Source organism: Prinia subflava, assembly GCF_021018805.1.
Source record: "Prinia subflava isolate CZ2003 ecotype Zambia chromosome W unlocalized genomic scaffold, Cam_Psub_1.2 scaffold_37_NEW, whole genome shotgun sequence".
In the NCBI taxonomy this organism is placed as follows: Eukaryota; Metazoa; Chordata; class Aves; order Passeriformes; family Cisticolidae; genus Prinia; species Prinia subflava.
The window spans coordinates 2563317-2580407 of NW_026960612.1; the positions used below are offsets into that span (position 1 = coordinate 2563317).

Below are 17091 nucleotides of genomic sequence, written 5' to 3' on the forward strand. Positions count from 1 at the left end.
GCATCTTTTCACATTAAACTTTTGTAAAAGTACCACTCCTTTCCTCCTTCTGAGGGAGGTCACTCTGTGTCCCAGATATGCTCTCCTGGCAGAGCACATAGCAGAGAAATCATTTTTCTATACATAACCACAGTGTGGAGTTCAGCCAGTTTCCATGCAGGAAACATATTTTTGGGCTTCATTTTGGCTAAAGGTATCAACCTTCTATGGAAAAGATTTTAATTCTGCAATCTTGTTGTTATTATAGACATTTTTTGTTGCCTCTGCTTTTTTTTTTTTTTTTTTTTTTTTTAATGCAGAGAAAATATTAGAAAGGATTTAGAAACCTTTTTTCTTTTTAAAAATAGAAGTCTCTCCACTTTGGGGAAACACACTGCTTATTAATGTACTTTTTACTCTCCCCTTAACATTATTCCATTTCTCTTTTCTTCCTTTTTCTTTCCTTTTTTCTTGATTTTTCTTTTCTTTTCTCCTTTTCTAGAGCAGAGAGGTACAAGAAGGAAGTTGTCTTTCATCAGCAGTCCTTTGAGATAGAGTAGAATTCAGTGAGTCCTCACCATGATAGGATCATAAACTTACTGGGTTAAACCATGCTAACTTTCCCTAAGCTGCCAAGTTTTAGCTGCACCATACATATATGTGTTTCCTTGTGCCTTTTCTTTTTCTTATAATTTTGTTTTTCTTAATGACCCTGAGCTATGGCTTCCCCTTTCTACCACTAGTCAACCTTTCTTTCTTTTCTGGTTTTGCCGATATAGGCCTCAAAGAAAAAATGGCAAAAGAGCACAAAGTAGCTGAGGTACATGAGAGAGGACCAGATGATGTTCTGCACGTGGGAATGGCACTGGCCCTGCTGCATCCAGGAGAAGACCAGGTAATTGATCACGCAACCGATCAACATCTGAGTGATCTGCGACAGGGTAATGAACATGGCAAACTTGCGTGAGACTCTGAAGCCAGCAGCCCGCAAGGCATAGTACGAGTACATGACAGCGTGTACTCCGTAGTTCATGGTCATGAACCAGCCACCGCCAGCCACCATGTCCTTGTAGGAGTACCAAGAGTAAAGTAACACAGTAATGTGATGGTACCAGTGTAAGAAGATGAGCTTCTGCTTCCTAAGAATAATGAATATTGTATCACCTGTAATAAAAATGAAACACAAAAAAAGGAGGGGAGGAAATGAGAAACATATCAATTCCATAATTAACACAGTGCTTTCTTCCCTTTGCTGTTGCTGGAGTATGTGCTACTTTAGAGCATGAAATCCACCTCACCTCTGTTGCAATAGGACAGGGCGACACACCTCTAGATCTGAGAGCCCATCTGAGAGCCAGTTTGGCTCCTAATCTCTATGCAATCTTTAGCAAACCGATGCATCTACATTTTACTGTATGGATAACCCCGTCTGAAAACTCCATAGTTTTATTTGGTAGCCCTTTGCTGCAAACATTACCCAGAAAAGTCTGGGGTGAGGTAGGTGGATGAACGTGTATTGTCTCTAACTGTGAGACTGCCCATCATATACTGTGACTGGAAGAGAAATGCAGCTTGACAGAAAGCAGAAAACCTAGAGGAACCAGCACAGTGTCCTCTGATTCAAATGTCGACATGCAAACTGAACCTAGTTAAAATCAGTAGAGCCTTTTGAGATAATACACAAAAAAAGCTGTTACATGTGCAACCTACCATACTGAAGGAGATTCTTCCAGAAAGAAATTTGGCTTATGTTGAAACACACATCCCTTTTCTGCAAATCCATCTTACTATTGCTGAAAAGTAAATATTATTTCCTCTTTCTTGCTTTTTTTCTTCCGTCTGCTTCTCATGATTGCAATGAGCATCTCAATTAGATATATGGATATATATGTATGCTACTTGTTTTCCACTGTTATACATACAGTGTTTCCAAAAGGATCCCTGAGATTTCAACCTGGGAACTTAGTTTGATGTATAAGTATCCCAGGAAATCTAAGTCATGAATGTAAGTCATGGATGGAAGCAAAACTGCACTGTCTTCACAAGGTCTGTAATAAACCATAATGCTGCTGTTCACTTCATTAAGTGCAAGATATTTTAATAAGTAATAATGTGCTCAATTTTTTGTTGCTGTGCAGTTCTAGCTGATGTTCCCCATTTCTAACAACTAAATTTCTGTGGGTTTGCAGCAATTTAAGCAGCAGGAAACCAAGGGATTCTGACACAGCAAGGCAACTGGTGTCTGTCTCATTCTAGTTTTAATGCTGATGAATTGCTGTCCCCTAATTTGCTGAACCAAATTACCTGCTGAAAGGTAAAGTCTTATTTTTGCTGTACACCTGAACACAGTGAGAGCTGCAGTCCTTTGGGGTTTAATAAGGGCATCCTCCAAAATGACAGCTGTAAGGCTGCTCCTTTCCATTAAAATAACCCTTTCTTACACTAATAAGCCAGGGATGAGAACATATGAAGACTGACTTTCAAGTTGGCTTTCACATGTATATCGTATGTATCCTTATCAAGAAACTGTTGGGGAGATATAAGTTTATAAAAATCAGGACTGAAAAAGCTAGGGATATTATGGGAAATTGGTTTCTACTTGGAGGAAGCAGACAGCCACAACTTTCATAGTCTAGGGAGGAAGCACCTTACTGTTCATAATTGTACACTTAGATGTGTATTGAAGAATGAAAGTTGCAGAATGGAGGCAGAGCCTGACTCAAAGCTTCTTACTGGCACAGCTGCTATAGCCCACCCTCCACTTCTGTAGCCACGGGGTATGTGACTGCCAATTATGCCACTCCTATTTGCCTACAAGTAGTTCAGGAAGAGGTATGGACCAGATTGCTTTTACTTCTTGGCTGCCCTGCTGTGTATAATCACTGCAGTTTATTCCTGGGCAGGGAAAGGTCTTATTCAGCTGCACATTGATCTAACTTCAGCCAAGCTGGAATTGACCTCTAGAGACTAAAACATGTAGTTTGGGGTTGGTTATGCTTACTCAGTTTTCCTGAGACTTAAATGGGATTTTGACAGTGATGAGACCCTTCTTGTGCTTCCTGTATGGACATTTCTTCTCTAAAAATACACAAATGCATATGAGAGAGAGAGAGGGTACTCACCTAGTTCAGGTGCTTTGCTTAGCACAAATGCATATGCCCAGAATTTGCTGACAGGTCCAATGTAAAAACTCTGGTCACACACTGACTGCTTCAGGCCTTTGGTCATCAAAATGTACAGCATATAAGCACCAGTTCGAACAGCACCAAATATACTTTAAAACAAAAAGAGAAAATTAGGAAAGGTCAGTGGACATTTGAAATCTACATGCAATCACTTCAAATCATTATGAGGAAAATGCCATAACTGTGCTGAAATAATAAGTTTGAGACAGCTTGAGAGCTGGAGAAACTCTGCTGGCTTCTAGGAAGTTACTCTGAACTCAGACCTGTAAACTGGACTGCAGTCACATCCCCTGTTGAAAGTCTGGAATAGTAACATCAGTGGTTTTTTTATTGCCTTACCGCAGGAATGATCCTTCGGTTTTCAGGAGCAGTGGAACATCTATTTCAGCTCAAAACAACATGCAGAGTTTTGATACTGGTGGCTAGGAAACTACAAGAAATGAGTTGATAAAATGCTGTATTAGCAACATAATCAGGACCAATTCACTCTTCTGGTTTCCTCAGTTTTCTCTCATCTCTCCCTGTATTTGTTACATCCACAGGAGCTCTGAGCACAGCCATATCCAGGTAGGGCATACAGATTTTGATGAGGAATGTCAGTCAGAGCCAGTGTTTTGGTGCATATGCTTGACTTCATCCCTTAACAGGTCATTGCTAACAGAGGAAACAGGTAGTTAAATCAAGATGTAAACAGCAGATTCACCTTCACCTCATCAAAGTGAGATGCAAGGTAACAGTGTTCTGTAAATGAGAAACTTCATGAGATTTGTAACAGTATTAATTAGTGCAATTACAGAGGGGATAGGTTGATATCCAGCTCTTATCAGGAACTAAGGCTTCTGTCTCACCAGCAAGGAACTCTGCAGAAGGGTTTTTGTCTCATTGTTTTATGGCAAGAACATGCCTGCCTGTTGTCTACCACTGTAGCTTGGTGGCCCCACATAAGCTGTGATGAATACTAGGTGAAGGAAGTAGCTTCCAAAAAGAAATCAAGCAAAGACAGACACAATCTCTTTTGGGGTTGAGTATATCTTTATGCCTACATCATACGTCCTCATCCCTCTACCTAGCTCTATCTTCCCTCTAACTTTTTTGTGACCTTGACCTAACCTGGTTCCCACTCTGCCTCATTGTCTTTTGTGATTATTACATGGCAGGCAAAACAAGCCACCTAAAACTGGTGTATAAACACATGTGGGTAATGCAAGCTGCCATTTATGCAGAGTGTGTGAAAGAAGGAACAGTTCCTCTGAAGTTGTAGATTCTCTGTTACTTGTCTTTGTCTTGTGAAGTCAGTATTCTGTATAAAACATTTTAAAATCATCAAGGCAGCCCCAAAAGCTAAGTTCAATGGCAGTTTTTATGGTACTTGGTCAGACTAGATGGTTCTAGTAAGCCTACTGCATATAAAACCTACCTAGCTGATATATAATATGCACAGAGTATTTAGATTTCCAAATCTGCAGCATTGATACACCCAGTCAAATCTGCCTGCTGCTAAGGAACAATGCAGCTTGCTCTCCCCTGTCCACTGCATGGAACATGCAGCCCAGAGGAGTGCCACAGAGCCTGCTGCTCTTTGGGCTGTCAATGGTATCACAGATGGGGCTCTACAGCCAGGTCATACCCATGGAGAAGTGCTGCATCCTGGCTCCTGCACCATCACCTTCTGATGCCTGAGATTTCATTGTGCCATCAGGAAATTCAGACTGTGAGCACTTACACAGCCACTATTATTATCTGCTATTTGCACAGTGGTATTTGCTCATTGGCTCTACTGCCATATGAGTCCTCTTGTGCTATGTGCAAGTAAAAAAAACACCCTGCTGTGGTTTTCAGGTGTGCTGAAGAAGTTTAGCTGAGTCTGTGTTTCCCATTAGCATTGCCCAAAGCAACGCACATATTCCCAGGCTTACGCAATAGAGCCACTGCAGTCTCTTACGTTCACCCACCCCAGCATGCAGAGGAGACAGTGCAGTGCTCTCAGCATCTATGCAGCTCACAGTGCATCCTCTCCATGTAGGGTTGTTTCCTCCCAGAAATGCTCTCTCAGCACACTTTTCTCATGTCTTTCAGGCATCAGTCATTTTGACTCAGCAGAGAGTGCCAAAACCTGCAGGAGGAGTTTTGAAATGAGGTGCAACTCATTCTGTGTCTTCTCTTTGGTGTTTAAAACATGCCCCCTTTTTTTCTGAGGAGCTGCATTTCTCATTCCCAGAGACAGGAGATCCTGACAGAGATGTGATCTGATGACTTCCTAAAGCAGTGAACTGAGGCTAGCCAGGGCATGCTGCTGCCTGCTCCTATGTTTTGGGTGCTTGCAAAACTGGGTGGAGGAAGATCAGGCAGAATACCTAATGATACACTGGTTCTCCCATTAGCAAGTATCTCAGTGCTGACATTAAAATTGGGGGAGAAAAGGAAATTTTATATAATGAAATCAAATAGCTGCAAGCAATATGTCTTTCTCTATAAAGAAGCTGTATTGCTTTTCTATTGATTCTAATTTTCTGCTTTTCTAATTGTTCGCTACTTAAGTTTTAAAACCAAAGAGAATTCTGTGCCATGAACACAAACGCCAATGAGAAGAACACTTGTTTGAGCAACAGTCAAACAATGATCTAACTGTGATTGGGTATGAACCTAGATTGATAACAGGGCCACAGAGTCTGTGCCTGGTGGGGATTACACCATCCCTTTACTGTGTTTGAGATTATATTGATGTAATTCTGCCTGTCTTTCCATTTAGCAACTACTACAAGAGCTCTCCTTGGAGCACACACACACTGATTCACACTCACACACTTTTCTACAATTCCACAGGATGGTAGCTTCCTCTAGTTCCATGACTCTTGAAGTGACCCCAGTTACAGCTCTACATGGTGTGACTCAGACTAATCTGTATTTTTTTATCAGTAGAAACCAAGTTACATTTTCACATAATTCACTGTGGAAGGCTTTATGCAAAAGAAGCAAACTCCAAGTAACTGATTTAATTACCTAAATAGACACCATGAGCAGGTAGCTGCTTATGAGAAGCGCTGCATGCCAAAACACTACCTTGCCAACAAGTATGCACCACCTGAGACTGAAAAAGATCTAATGCATGCCTGCAAATGTCTTGGAGCCGGAGAACTAAGACAGCTTTTTGTGCCTCTGCCACTTAATCTTGTTTGTTCTGTAAGGTAAAATCAACTAAGAAATTTCTATCTTGCAAAGACATGATGCACAGCAGAGTGATGACATTGCTTACTCAGTAAATCACTTCTGCTTCATTCTGTCCTCACCCTGCTCTCTGCTGTAGCTTTTGTGAGGTATTGAAATGAACTGCTTACCAAAGCAGTCTGTCTGGTGGGAATCAGCTGCAGGGATTTTCAAAATAAGGTAGCAGTGAATTACTGTACAATTACAGTCTTTTACAGCTAGAGAGACTTATCATAAACAAACTGCACCACCTAATGCAGCTTTCTTATCTATTCAGGCTCAAAATGTCCTACATTCTCCTCTCTTCAGGCAGTGACTTCTCTGGTAAGGTAAAAAATGCCCAATTGATATTTTACTGTCCATTGTATGATCAAAATATATCCACGAGTAAAATACAGACTAGTATTTTTCCCTCTCAAACTTGTTTTCAAACAGGGGTTGGTGGGTTGACCCTGGCTGCATGCCAGGTGCCCACTAAAGCTGCTTCAGTCCCCTTCACAACTGGACAGGGGAGAGAAAATATATCAAAAGGCTCCTGGGCTGGGATAAAGACACAGAGAGATTACTCACCAGTTACCATCAAGGGCAAAACAGAGTCAACGTGTGGAAATGACTTTATTACCAATCAAATTAGGGTAGCATAATGAGAAGTAAAGGCCAAATCTTAAAAACATCTCTCATCTTCTCTTCTTCCTGGGTTTACTTTACTCCTCAATTCTCTACCTCTTCTTCCCCAGTGGCAAGGGGAGGAGGGGGATGTGGAACGGTCCTCCTGCTACCAAAACCTGGCCACAGAAATCCAGTATTCAGAGGCCCTCAAAACACATCCCATGCATGGGTTAGGTGCAGAATTAAGAAGGGCTGGAGAGCTGCCTGATGGGAAGACAATGCAGATGTTATTGTCTGAAGCCTATTGCTACTTTCTGCTGTCTCCATCCTACCTGCCAGGAGGGAGTGAAGTATTTGTTTGTAAAAAGCCCAAGTGAGTAGCAGGAACCTCAAGCCTTCAGTCCAACCCCAGCTGGTGTTGTAGCAGGCTCAGCTCCTTCTCACAGTAGAGGTCACTGCCCATTTTTGCTAGGGCTGCTTTCTGTGGAGACCCATCCCTGCATTTGGCTCCTGACACCTCTGGACACTCCAGTCCAGAATCAACACTGCAGAACTGAGCGGGGAATGTGACTTCCAAATAAGAAAAAATTTAGAAGTGCAGCACGGAATATAGCAGCATGTCCTAAAGGATAGTCACCGAGCTGAAAGTCTCTGCTCTGGTTTTAAAAAAACTTAAACAAACAAACCATGCAATCTGTATATGCAGTGCCCAGCTGGTTCAACCAGTTTCTGGGGTGTTGGACTACAGTGTGCTGTGGGTGTGCGGGGCTAGTCCAGCAGCGAGCCAGCTGGCCACCCAGACAGCTCCCACAGGTTCAGCTCTAGTTCCCAGCCTGAGGTCCAGCTGGAAGAGAGAAAAAATATTAATTCTGCCCCAACCTGCTTACATGGTGACTCACAGGAGTTCTGGCAGGTAAGTCTGTGCCCTGAAAGCACAAGGCTATGGCAAAAAGCACGTCCTCCTTTGTGAAAGCCACATTGAGCAGACAGTGGTCCTGGGAAAGCAGCTGAGATGACCACACTGACACAGCCTGCTTGTACCATAACAGCAAGAAAAGAGGGGAAGTAGGTTCTTTCGTTGTTTGTTGACTTTTTAAATTTTTTTTTTTAAATTTTAGCATGTGAAATATTTACAGAGGGAGCACACTGAAATGTCTAAAGGGCAGCAGGTGAAGATGTGCAGCTTCCTACACCTTCCTTCATGAGAAATCAAACCATGTTCACCTTCCTGTTCTGGTCAGCAGCAGTACTTTGGCAGTCATTCCAAGCTTCCCTTCTGCTGCGTAAGAGTTATCTCATAACATAATAAAATGGCCTTTCTGTGCCCTTCTGATTTAAATCCCACAGTCCTCAGGAAAGAGGAAGGAGTTGCACTGCTAATGCTGGGTCAGCACAGGAGCATGGGAAGTACAGTGACCCCTCAATCTGTCAGTTCCAAAGCAGCAAAGCAGTCCTGAGAGCACACCTAGAGAGCAGTATCTGTAAAAAGGGACAGCAGAGAATTTCTGTGCTTAGCCAAGCAACAGAACACGTGCAAACTATGAATTGATACTGGGAAAATGCAGGGAGGAAGCATGTATAAGAAACAACCCTCAGAAGTAATTTTCTTGAAAAGAAATGTAGCCTCATCAAGCACTGCTGAACTCCCCAACAGGACAGTTGTCAAAAGAGTAAAGAAACTCAGGAACTCCTGGTATTACCAAGTACCATGTGCCAAGGTGGGTGCATCTCCATGTCAAAGAACATCTCACACCATTCAGTTGTTCCCTTGCTGTGCTTTTTAACTCATTCATAAAAATAAGTTTGTAACAAAAGCAATTTTTCAACATGAGTAGTAGGTTTATTTTGCAGTTCTCTGGAAGTATTTAGAGTTTTTCTTCTCCACCTGGTAAGGGCGAGCTTCTTTCCAATCACTCTTTTCTTCTGTGATCCGAGAGTACCAGCCCATCAAAGATGTGCACCACAAAGATAACACAGCAGACACAGGGCTAGGTGACAGATTTCTTAAGAAACTGATAGATTTTGTTGCTGGAAATTAAGCTGTTTGTAGGTGTTCTCATTTGAAAGCAAAACCAGTAAGACTCCAAGCCAGAAATACAATTTAATAGAGAGAGAAGAAACAAACAACAAAAAAGGAAAAAATAAAATGAAAATAAAATGAAATAAAAAATATAAAATTTAAGTAAAACAAAATTAAAAAATTATAAAAAATGCAATAGTACAAAGGACCACCGACAGAGTCAGAATGCAAACCTGACACCCTATTGGTCAGGGTGTTGGAAGCAGTCCAAAATAAGTCCTCCTGGAGTGACAGATGTGACTCCGTTGGAGTAGAGATGATCCTCAAGAAAGGGTCCAGTCGTCCTTTGGGAATCCAGTGGAAACAGGCTATCTTGGTGTTGGGGATGGCTGGTTTTATCCTGGTGGAAAGGCTTTGGCTCCTCCCACTGGGTGGAGCATCTCACAATGGAATGAGGTAATGTTATCAGTCATGTGAGAAGCCTTAAATGGCCCATTCACAGGTGATATCCCTCAGAGGAGGATGAGTGGAGGAAGAGATAAGAAGGCACTGCCTTGTCTGGTGTTATCAGTTGTCCCATTAACAGAAGGCATAAGCCCTCTTCCCCCTCTAGAGTTACAAGAGATAAAGAACAATATCTCCCGACTGGTTTCAACAGATGAAAATAGAATACACATTTTTGGTTACATTTTTCAACCCAAGAAAGTAGGAGATTTCTATCTGTCTCCTTAAAGACCCTGCTTTGGCCACATGAGAAAGAATGGTAGTTTTGGCTGACTCAATAGACACTGGGACATCTCCAGAGCATGCAGGCATTGAAGGGGGTGCTTGCCAACCAGCAGAGGAAAGGGTTTTTTCCAAGTCTGTATTGTTTTTTCCTAAGTGAGTACAGATAATGTTGGCAGATCAGTGTTGGGAAATGGCCTATTCCAGGGAGGAAGGACATGATGACAGGTCCTGTCTAACAAACAGGGCAGGAGTTCTGGAAGTACGCATTTGTATGGCAACCACATACTAAATATATATTTACAGCTGTATTGTAGAAAGATAAATCTAAACTATTATCTGTGTAGACAGGTGGGGTAGTCAGATCACAGCGTGCTTGCTGCATTGCTATTGCTGTGGTGTTTATACTATCAGCCCAGTGGGAAAGAGGGAAGATTTAATGAACCATTGGCCTGCTCCTACTCTAAAATCGGTCTTTATATTTTGTGGTGGTTTCAGGTCCCCTAGGAGCAGACTACTCTGTGAAACTGCTAACGTTAATGGGAAAAAGAGAAGACAGTCAAACAAAATTTTAGCAGTTAAATCAGAATGCTTATGGGAATGTGCCCTCATCATCAGTAAAAAGAAAAAAAAATTGCATTTTTTTTCAGTTCTCCCAGGATGTGGCTATAGAGAGGGTAATTTCTTTTTAAAGTTGAGCAATACTAAAAGGGAATGTCCAGGTTAAAGCATTTATCTGGGTAATGATAAATGAGGAAAGAATACACTACGATCTGGTGCTTATTCAAAGCCTATTGTTCCAAAAGCTTTTGTGGACAGATGTGCCAGACTGTTTCAAGGCTGGGAAATGAATTAAGACCACAAGAGTAGCCTCCTTAAGAGCCTGTCCAACAGAGACAGTATCCCTTCCTCCATGGGGAGGGAACAGTGAAAAACCTGGTCACAGACCAGCCTTCCAGTGTACTGAAGCAAAGGACAAGTGAGAAATACCTTTCCTGGCCAATTAAGTTTCCTTAAACTTTTGTGTCCACAGGCACATGTTTGCAGGGTATCACGGAGAGAGAATGTGGGTCCTGTGGGCCTCACTTTCTGGGGGGGGTTGACATGTGCAGGAACATGGCAAAGGAGCACAAAAAAGCAGCACAACCCACAAGAATTTGCAATTGTTTAGATCTGATTTCTGATACTCAAGCTGCTCTTGGGTGTATGTGAATTGGTTAGATTTCATTGCAGCTGTTCCTCCACTTTTTTTTTTTTTAATGAATCATCTCAAGTCTTGTTGTGTTTTTTTTCCACTGATGGACATATTCTTCCACATCTGGCCATCTCTGAAGGGGAAGGGAGGAGCAGCACCAAGTTCACTGGGCAATGTGATATGTGATGGTGCATCTGGGAATACACAAGAGAGAGAGTCAAACAGACTTGATTAGCATAGCTAGTTTGATAACCAAGATGCCATGGAAGGAACAACCAGAACTGTGAAAATTACAGGAGATGGGATTACACCTGCTTACGGGAAGAGAGAAGATTCAATCAACTTCTGCAAGCAAAGAATTGTTGTAAAATGCATGAGTTTTCTGTGTGATTTTTAACCTGATTATTGTAGTAGAAATCATTAACCTGTTTGAAATAGTATATAAGCTTTTGGGAAACCTGAGTAAAATGGAATTCTGATCACCGAATCAGTCTTCCCATCTCTCATCAATCGCCAATAATTGGTGCTCCATATGACCGGAGAAGAACAGGCTATCTGCTGGGAATTGGCGACGCCCCTGGAACTGATCGTGACTGTGAGAGAACCGTGTTTGGGCCTGCAATCATCTGTACGCCGGACATGACAGGTGAGCCAGGGGGGATCAAGGTATGGGACAGGTTGCGTCCAAGGAGAGAGACGTTAACAAAACCATGCAACGCTTGCTGAGCAAGCATGGATCTCCCATCCTTAAGCAGGACCTTAAGTCGCTCCTACGATGGGTGTCACGCATGTTCCCTGATACCACCCCTTCCTCTATTTTTACTCTCCGCTACTGGGACAAGGTCGGCGTAAAGCTCTACGACCTGGCTACGCTGCCTGGCATGAACCAGAGCTACGCCTGCTTCCTGCATGGAGGGCGGTCATGGAAGTGATTAAGAGGGGGGGAGCGAGGCAGCCTGCGATACAACCGCGGAGACAGCCCCGGAGGCCGTGCTAGACTGAAACCTGCCCAGGTCCCGCTCCCCGTCCTCCGTCCGCACCCCCTCCCCAATGAACGCCAAAGATAAAGCCCAGCTGCCAGCTGCACCCCCACCAGGATCCCACCAGCGACCCCAGAGCCACCGAACACTAACCGCTGATGGGGACTCTGACTTTAGTAGTGACAGGGAGTCTTTTGATCCTGGCCCCGAAAAAGATCTGGACTTACTCCCTTCAAATATGCATAACAACTGGTTAAAGATGAAAAAGAAAGCCCTTAAAGACAGAGACTTTGCCTTTATTTCACTGATCAATGCTCTTCAAGTTTCACCAAATGGCCAGCTTTTACAGCAAATCATCTCACAGCACGGGACAGCAACGAGTGCAGACACAAGTCCCACAGCCAACCCAGCAGCTGTCACAGTAACCAGGAGCAACCTTCAGCTTTCAGCCGGCCCAGCCCCCATTCACTAGACCATCTCCAACCTACGTGCAGCCACCCCAAGAAGTGTAATAACATTATCTAATTGCTCAGTTTTTGTCTCCCTACAGGAAATCTATGGACTCTTCCCAGGTCCTCTCAGGGATGGGTGGAAACAGTCAGAGCTATCAAAGCCAACACCTGGTACAGATAACAGGGCCTGAGGGGAGGGTGGCAACTGTCAGGCATTATGTGTTGTCTGTGCCGCTGGTTTTGTGGGGGAGAGATGTTCTATCTCAGTAGGGAATTTTTATGCAGTCAAATTTTGTATAAGGGTCATTGGGGTGCGCGACACCCCGAAACTGACTTGGAAATCCTCTGATCCAGTTTGGGTAGATCAATAGCCCATTGTTGGAGTCCAGGATATTCCTCTGGCCGCCCTGGAGGATTTGGAGACTGGACAGGGGGGTCTGGGATCTGGACAGGGGGGTCAGTTAGACCCACACAGATCCCAGGAGGACACTGACTCTGATTCCTGTCCATGGGAGTGAACACTCACATGCAGGAAGAATCACAAATCCTAAGAATTTAAAATAAGTAGTGGATGGTTTATTATAGAATATAAATATAGAAATTAGGATTCTTAGCATATGGGGCTGAAGAGACAAGATGGAGGAATTGGGGAGTGGCCCCTGTCTTCCTTGTTCTTGCTCTCGTCCCCCATGTTGTGCTGAGTTGGGTTTTAGAGATTGGCTTAGAGTAGAAATGACATGTTAGTATAGGTAGTAGGTATTGGTAAAATTTTGTAAATAAAAAATACATCTCGGACAGTGGTTGGGTCAGGGGTACTGTACATAAGGTGCGGGGCTCTCTGATCCGCCCAGTCTGCCGCGTGTCCTGCTCTGCTGGGGATGCCTTGCAGAGCTGAGAAAGAACTAAGATAAGGTACCCTGCCAGGGAGGCCTGGCAGAGCTGAAAAAGGACTGAGATAATGAAGAATAAACAACCTTGGAAATGTGCACCGGCGGACTCAGCTTGTCGTCTCTACCTCTGGTGTGTAACACTTAGGGCAAAGAGAAGACTGAAAACCTTATTACCTCTGGGAACAGCAACCCAGAGGAAACCCTCAGGGAACAGCAACCCTGGGGAAAAACCTTATTACCTTGGGGCAAGCAACCCCAAGGAGAATCTCAAGGAAACAGCAACCTTGAGAGCCCTTAGCATTAGAAAAACTGCGCATATTACAAAAACTTGTACAGGTACAGCTGGAAAAGGGACACATAGTCCCATCTAATAGCCCTTGGAATTCACCCCTGTTTGTAATTAAAAAGCGGTCTGGGGGGTGGAGGCTGTTGCATGACTTGAGGAAAATAAACAAGGTAATTGAGGGAATGGGGCCCCTACAGCCAGGCCTCCCTTCCCCTTCTATGATTCCTAGAAATTGGCCTCTAACAGTAACTGATTTAAAGGATTGTTTTTTTGACATTCCGCTGCATCCAGATGATGCACCCAAATTTAGCTTTTCTGTGCTGAGCATTAATATGCAGGCACCACTAAATTGATATCATTGGTTATCACTTCCCCAAGGAATGCAAAATAGCCCAATTTTGTGCCAGTGGTACGTGGCAAAAACCCTGAGCCCGATACGGGAACGAATGCCTGATGTTCTGTTGTATCATTATATGGATGATATTCTTATCTCTGCAGAAACTGTGGGTCCAGTGGAGGAAGCAGTGCAGGCTGTCTGCCAAGCTGTTACCTCAGCGGGCCTGACCATTGCATCTGAAAAGGTTCAAAAGACATCTCCGTGTAAATATTTGGGCTGGCAAATAGGCATGCATTCTATTTCTGCACAACCCTTGCAAATTTCAACTGAAATCAAAACTTTACATGATGCTCAAAAATTGCTGGGAACAATAAATTGGGTCTGTCCCTTGCTTGGGATTTCAAAAGCAGATTTAGAGCCATTGTTTGCCCTCCTGGGAGGAGAGCCCAACCTCTTATCACCCAGACGCTTAAACAAAGAAGCACAAATTGTGCTTCAAAAGGTAGCTGATGCTATCTCTCAGAGGCAATCAGCTAGGTGGGCTCCTGAACTGCCATTGTGGCTAATCATTCTGAATCCTAACAAACAGCCTTATGCCTTAATATTTCAGAGGGACTCAGAAAAACCAGACCCTCTGCTAATTATCGAATGGGTCTTTTTGCCTAATAATATGCCCAAGACTATTTCCATGCAAGATGAACTTATGGCCATGTTGATTGTCAAGGCTCGTCAAAGACTGACCTCTTTGGCTGGGAAAGATTTTGATCGCATCTATCTACCTCTCACAATGTTTTATTTGAATTGGTTGCTACAGATGTCTGAAGAACTGCAAATTGCTTTAACAAATTACCCAGGGCAGATATCTATCCATCCGCCTAAACACAAATTATTAAGTTCATCTTTTAATTTAATCCCCAAGCCAAAGAGAAGTGAGACTCCTTTGCAAGCTATGACAATATTCACAGATGGGTCTGGGAAAACCCATAAATCAGTGATTGTATGGAGGGACCCTGAAACTGGAACTTGGCAATCTGATATTGCTGTTGTTGAAGGGTCTCCACAAATAGTGGAGTTAGCTGCCGTGGTCAGAGTGTTTCAGAAATTCAGCACACCTTTTAAGCTGATTACTGACTCCGCATATGTTTCAGGTATTGTACAGAGAGCAGAGAATTCTGTTTTGAAAAATGTTAAAAATTACATTCTTTTTTCCTGGTTAAATCTGCTGGTCTCTCTGTTAGACCAAAGGACGGCTCCTTACTTTGTGATGCATATCAGGTCACATTCCAATCTATCCGGCTTTCTCACTGAAGGTAATGCCCAGGCAGACTTGTTAACCTTATCAGTGCAGCATGTTTTGCCTAACAAAATAGAGCAAGCTAAACTGAGTCACTCCTTTTTTCACCAAAATGCTGGGGCTTTGGTAAGACTCTTGGGATTTACTCCAGCACAAGCCTCTAATATCATTTCTATATGCCCTGACTGTCAGCGTTGCTCCCTTTCTAATGTGAACACAGGGGTCAACCCGAGAGGTCTACAGAGCCTGCAAATTTGGCAGACAGATGTGACACACATTCCTGAATTTGGCCGCTTGAAATTTGTGCATGCTTCTATTGATACCTTTTCAGGTGCTCTGTTTGCCTCAGCTCACACGGGAGAGACAGGGAAAGACGTTTGCTGTCATTTCGCTGCTGCCTTTGCCACCTTAGGAATTCCGCAACAGATTAAGACAGATAATGGGCCCGCATACATTTCCCATAGAGCTGCAAACTTCTTCTTATGGGGTATCACTCATAAAAGAGGCATACCTCACTCACCCACAGGACAATCAATTATAGAACACGCCCATGGCTCTCTCAAACGTCTTCTGTTACAACAAAAGGGGGGAGCCAGGGACACTCCTGCTGAAAGATTATGCAAAGCCCTGTATGTTTTTAATTTCTTGAATTGTTCAATGACAGACTTAAATCCCCTCAAATTACTGAACTTGCTACTGTTGTCAGAGCTTTTCAAAATTTTTCTCTTCCTTTTAATCTAGTAACAGATTCAGTTTATGTTGCAAAATCGTGAAGCCTCAGCCCTAAAAGAAAGTGTAAAACCTGCTAACAGATGATAGATTTGAATAGCTGAATAAACTCCTAAGAAGCTAAAGACTCCATAAATAAATTAGAAATTTAGTTAAAATAAGCTTATATGTATTAGACATTATATTATGTATTGTTATAATTATTCCTTATATTTTACAGTGTGTTTAAACTAAAGGTAGAATCTGGATCTTGGCTAGATAACCTGTTTAGTGGCTGGAGTTTGACACCTTGGCTAAAACTTTTTCTTAGGATAGGAATGCATGTAATGATTTTAATAATAATTGTATTAGTTATGATACCTTGCTTGCTTCAGTGTGTGCAGAGATTAATTAATAAAGCCATCAAGGGGTTGTTCTTGGTTAATACAGAAGGGGGAGATGTGGGAACACACAAGGCAGAGAGTCCAACAGACTTTATTAGCATAGCTGGTTTGATAACCAAGATGCCATGGCAGGAACAAACAGAACTGTGAAAATTACAGGAGATGGGATTACACCTGCTTACAGGAAGAGAGAAGATTCAATCAACTTCTGCAAGCAAAGAATTGTTGTAAAATGCATGAGTTTTCTGTGTGATTTTTAACCTGATTATTGTAGTAGAAATCATTAACCTGTTTGAAACAGTATATAAGCTTTTGGGAAACCTGAGTAAAATGGAATTCTGATCACCGAATCAGTCTTCCCATCTCTCATCCATCGCCAATAGGTACAGTATTAAAAAATAACAACAAAAAAGTTGGGTATTCCAGATGGAACAAATCTTCTAAAAGAGAGAAGGAATCAATTATCCCTACCAAAATCTTAATATATAGTGTCACGAAAAGGTTGTCAGACCACCTTAATGTTATCTCAGATGTGACTCCTGTCTTAGTTTGTCTTGATGGTATTCAATAAAATTTAAGTTACATAAATTCCATGAGTTACCAAAAGTCCTGAATCTTCCTTTATTTAAACTGGTATAGAAACTATATGGTTTCTTTAGACTTATCTTTTACTGCAAAATCATAGTATTTGTACTGTAAGGTGAAAAACCAATCATTAAGCACAAATGAAATGTGACCAGTGACTGAAACCTCTCATTTGACTGTTGTTCCACATAGTGACCTACATGGAATTAATGGCTCTTATTTTGATTTCACGGAGTT

At 42.5% G+C, this 17091-nt stretch overlaps 1 protein-coding gene across 3 annotated transcripts in view; it reads right to left on the minus strand.

The window, feature by feature from the left end:
* Nucleotides 1–267: 267 nt before the first annotated feature.
* Nucleotides 268–17091, minus strand: part of LOC134565191 (very long chain fatty acid elongase 6) — a 104251-nt gene continuing 87427 nt past the window's right edge. For all 3 annotated transcript variants that reach the window (XM_063424668.1, XM_063424669.1, XM_063424667.1), the window contains 2 exons: nucleotides 3102–3253; nucleotides 268–1143 (listed from right to left, as the gene is read on the minus strand). In XM_063424668.1, the coding sequence (XP_063280738.1) occupies nucleotides 719–1143; nucleotides 3102–3253 (577 nt within the window). In that variant the 3' untranslated portion in view covers nucleotides 268–718. The remainder of the gene's footprint in view (nucleotides 1144–3101; nucleotides 3254–17091) is intronic.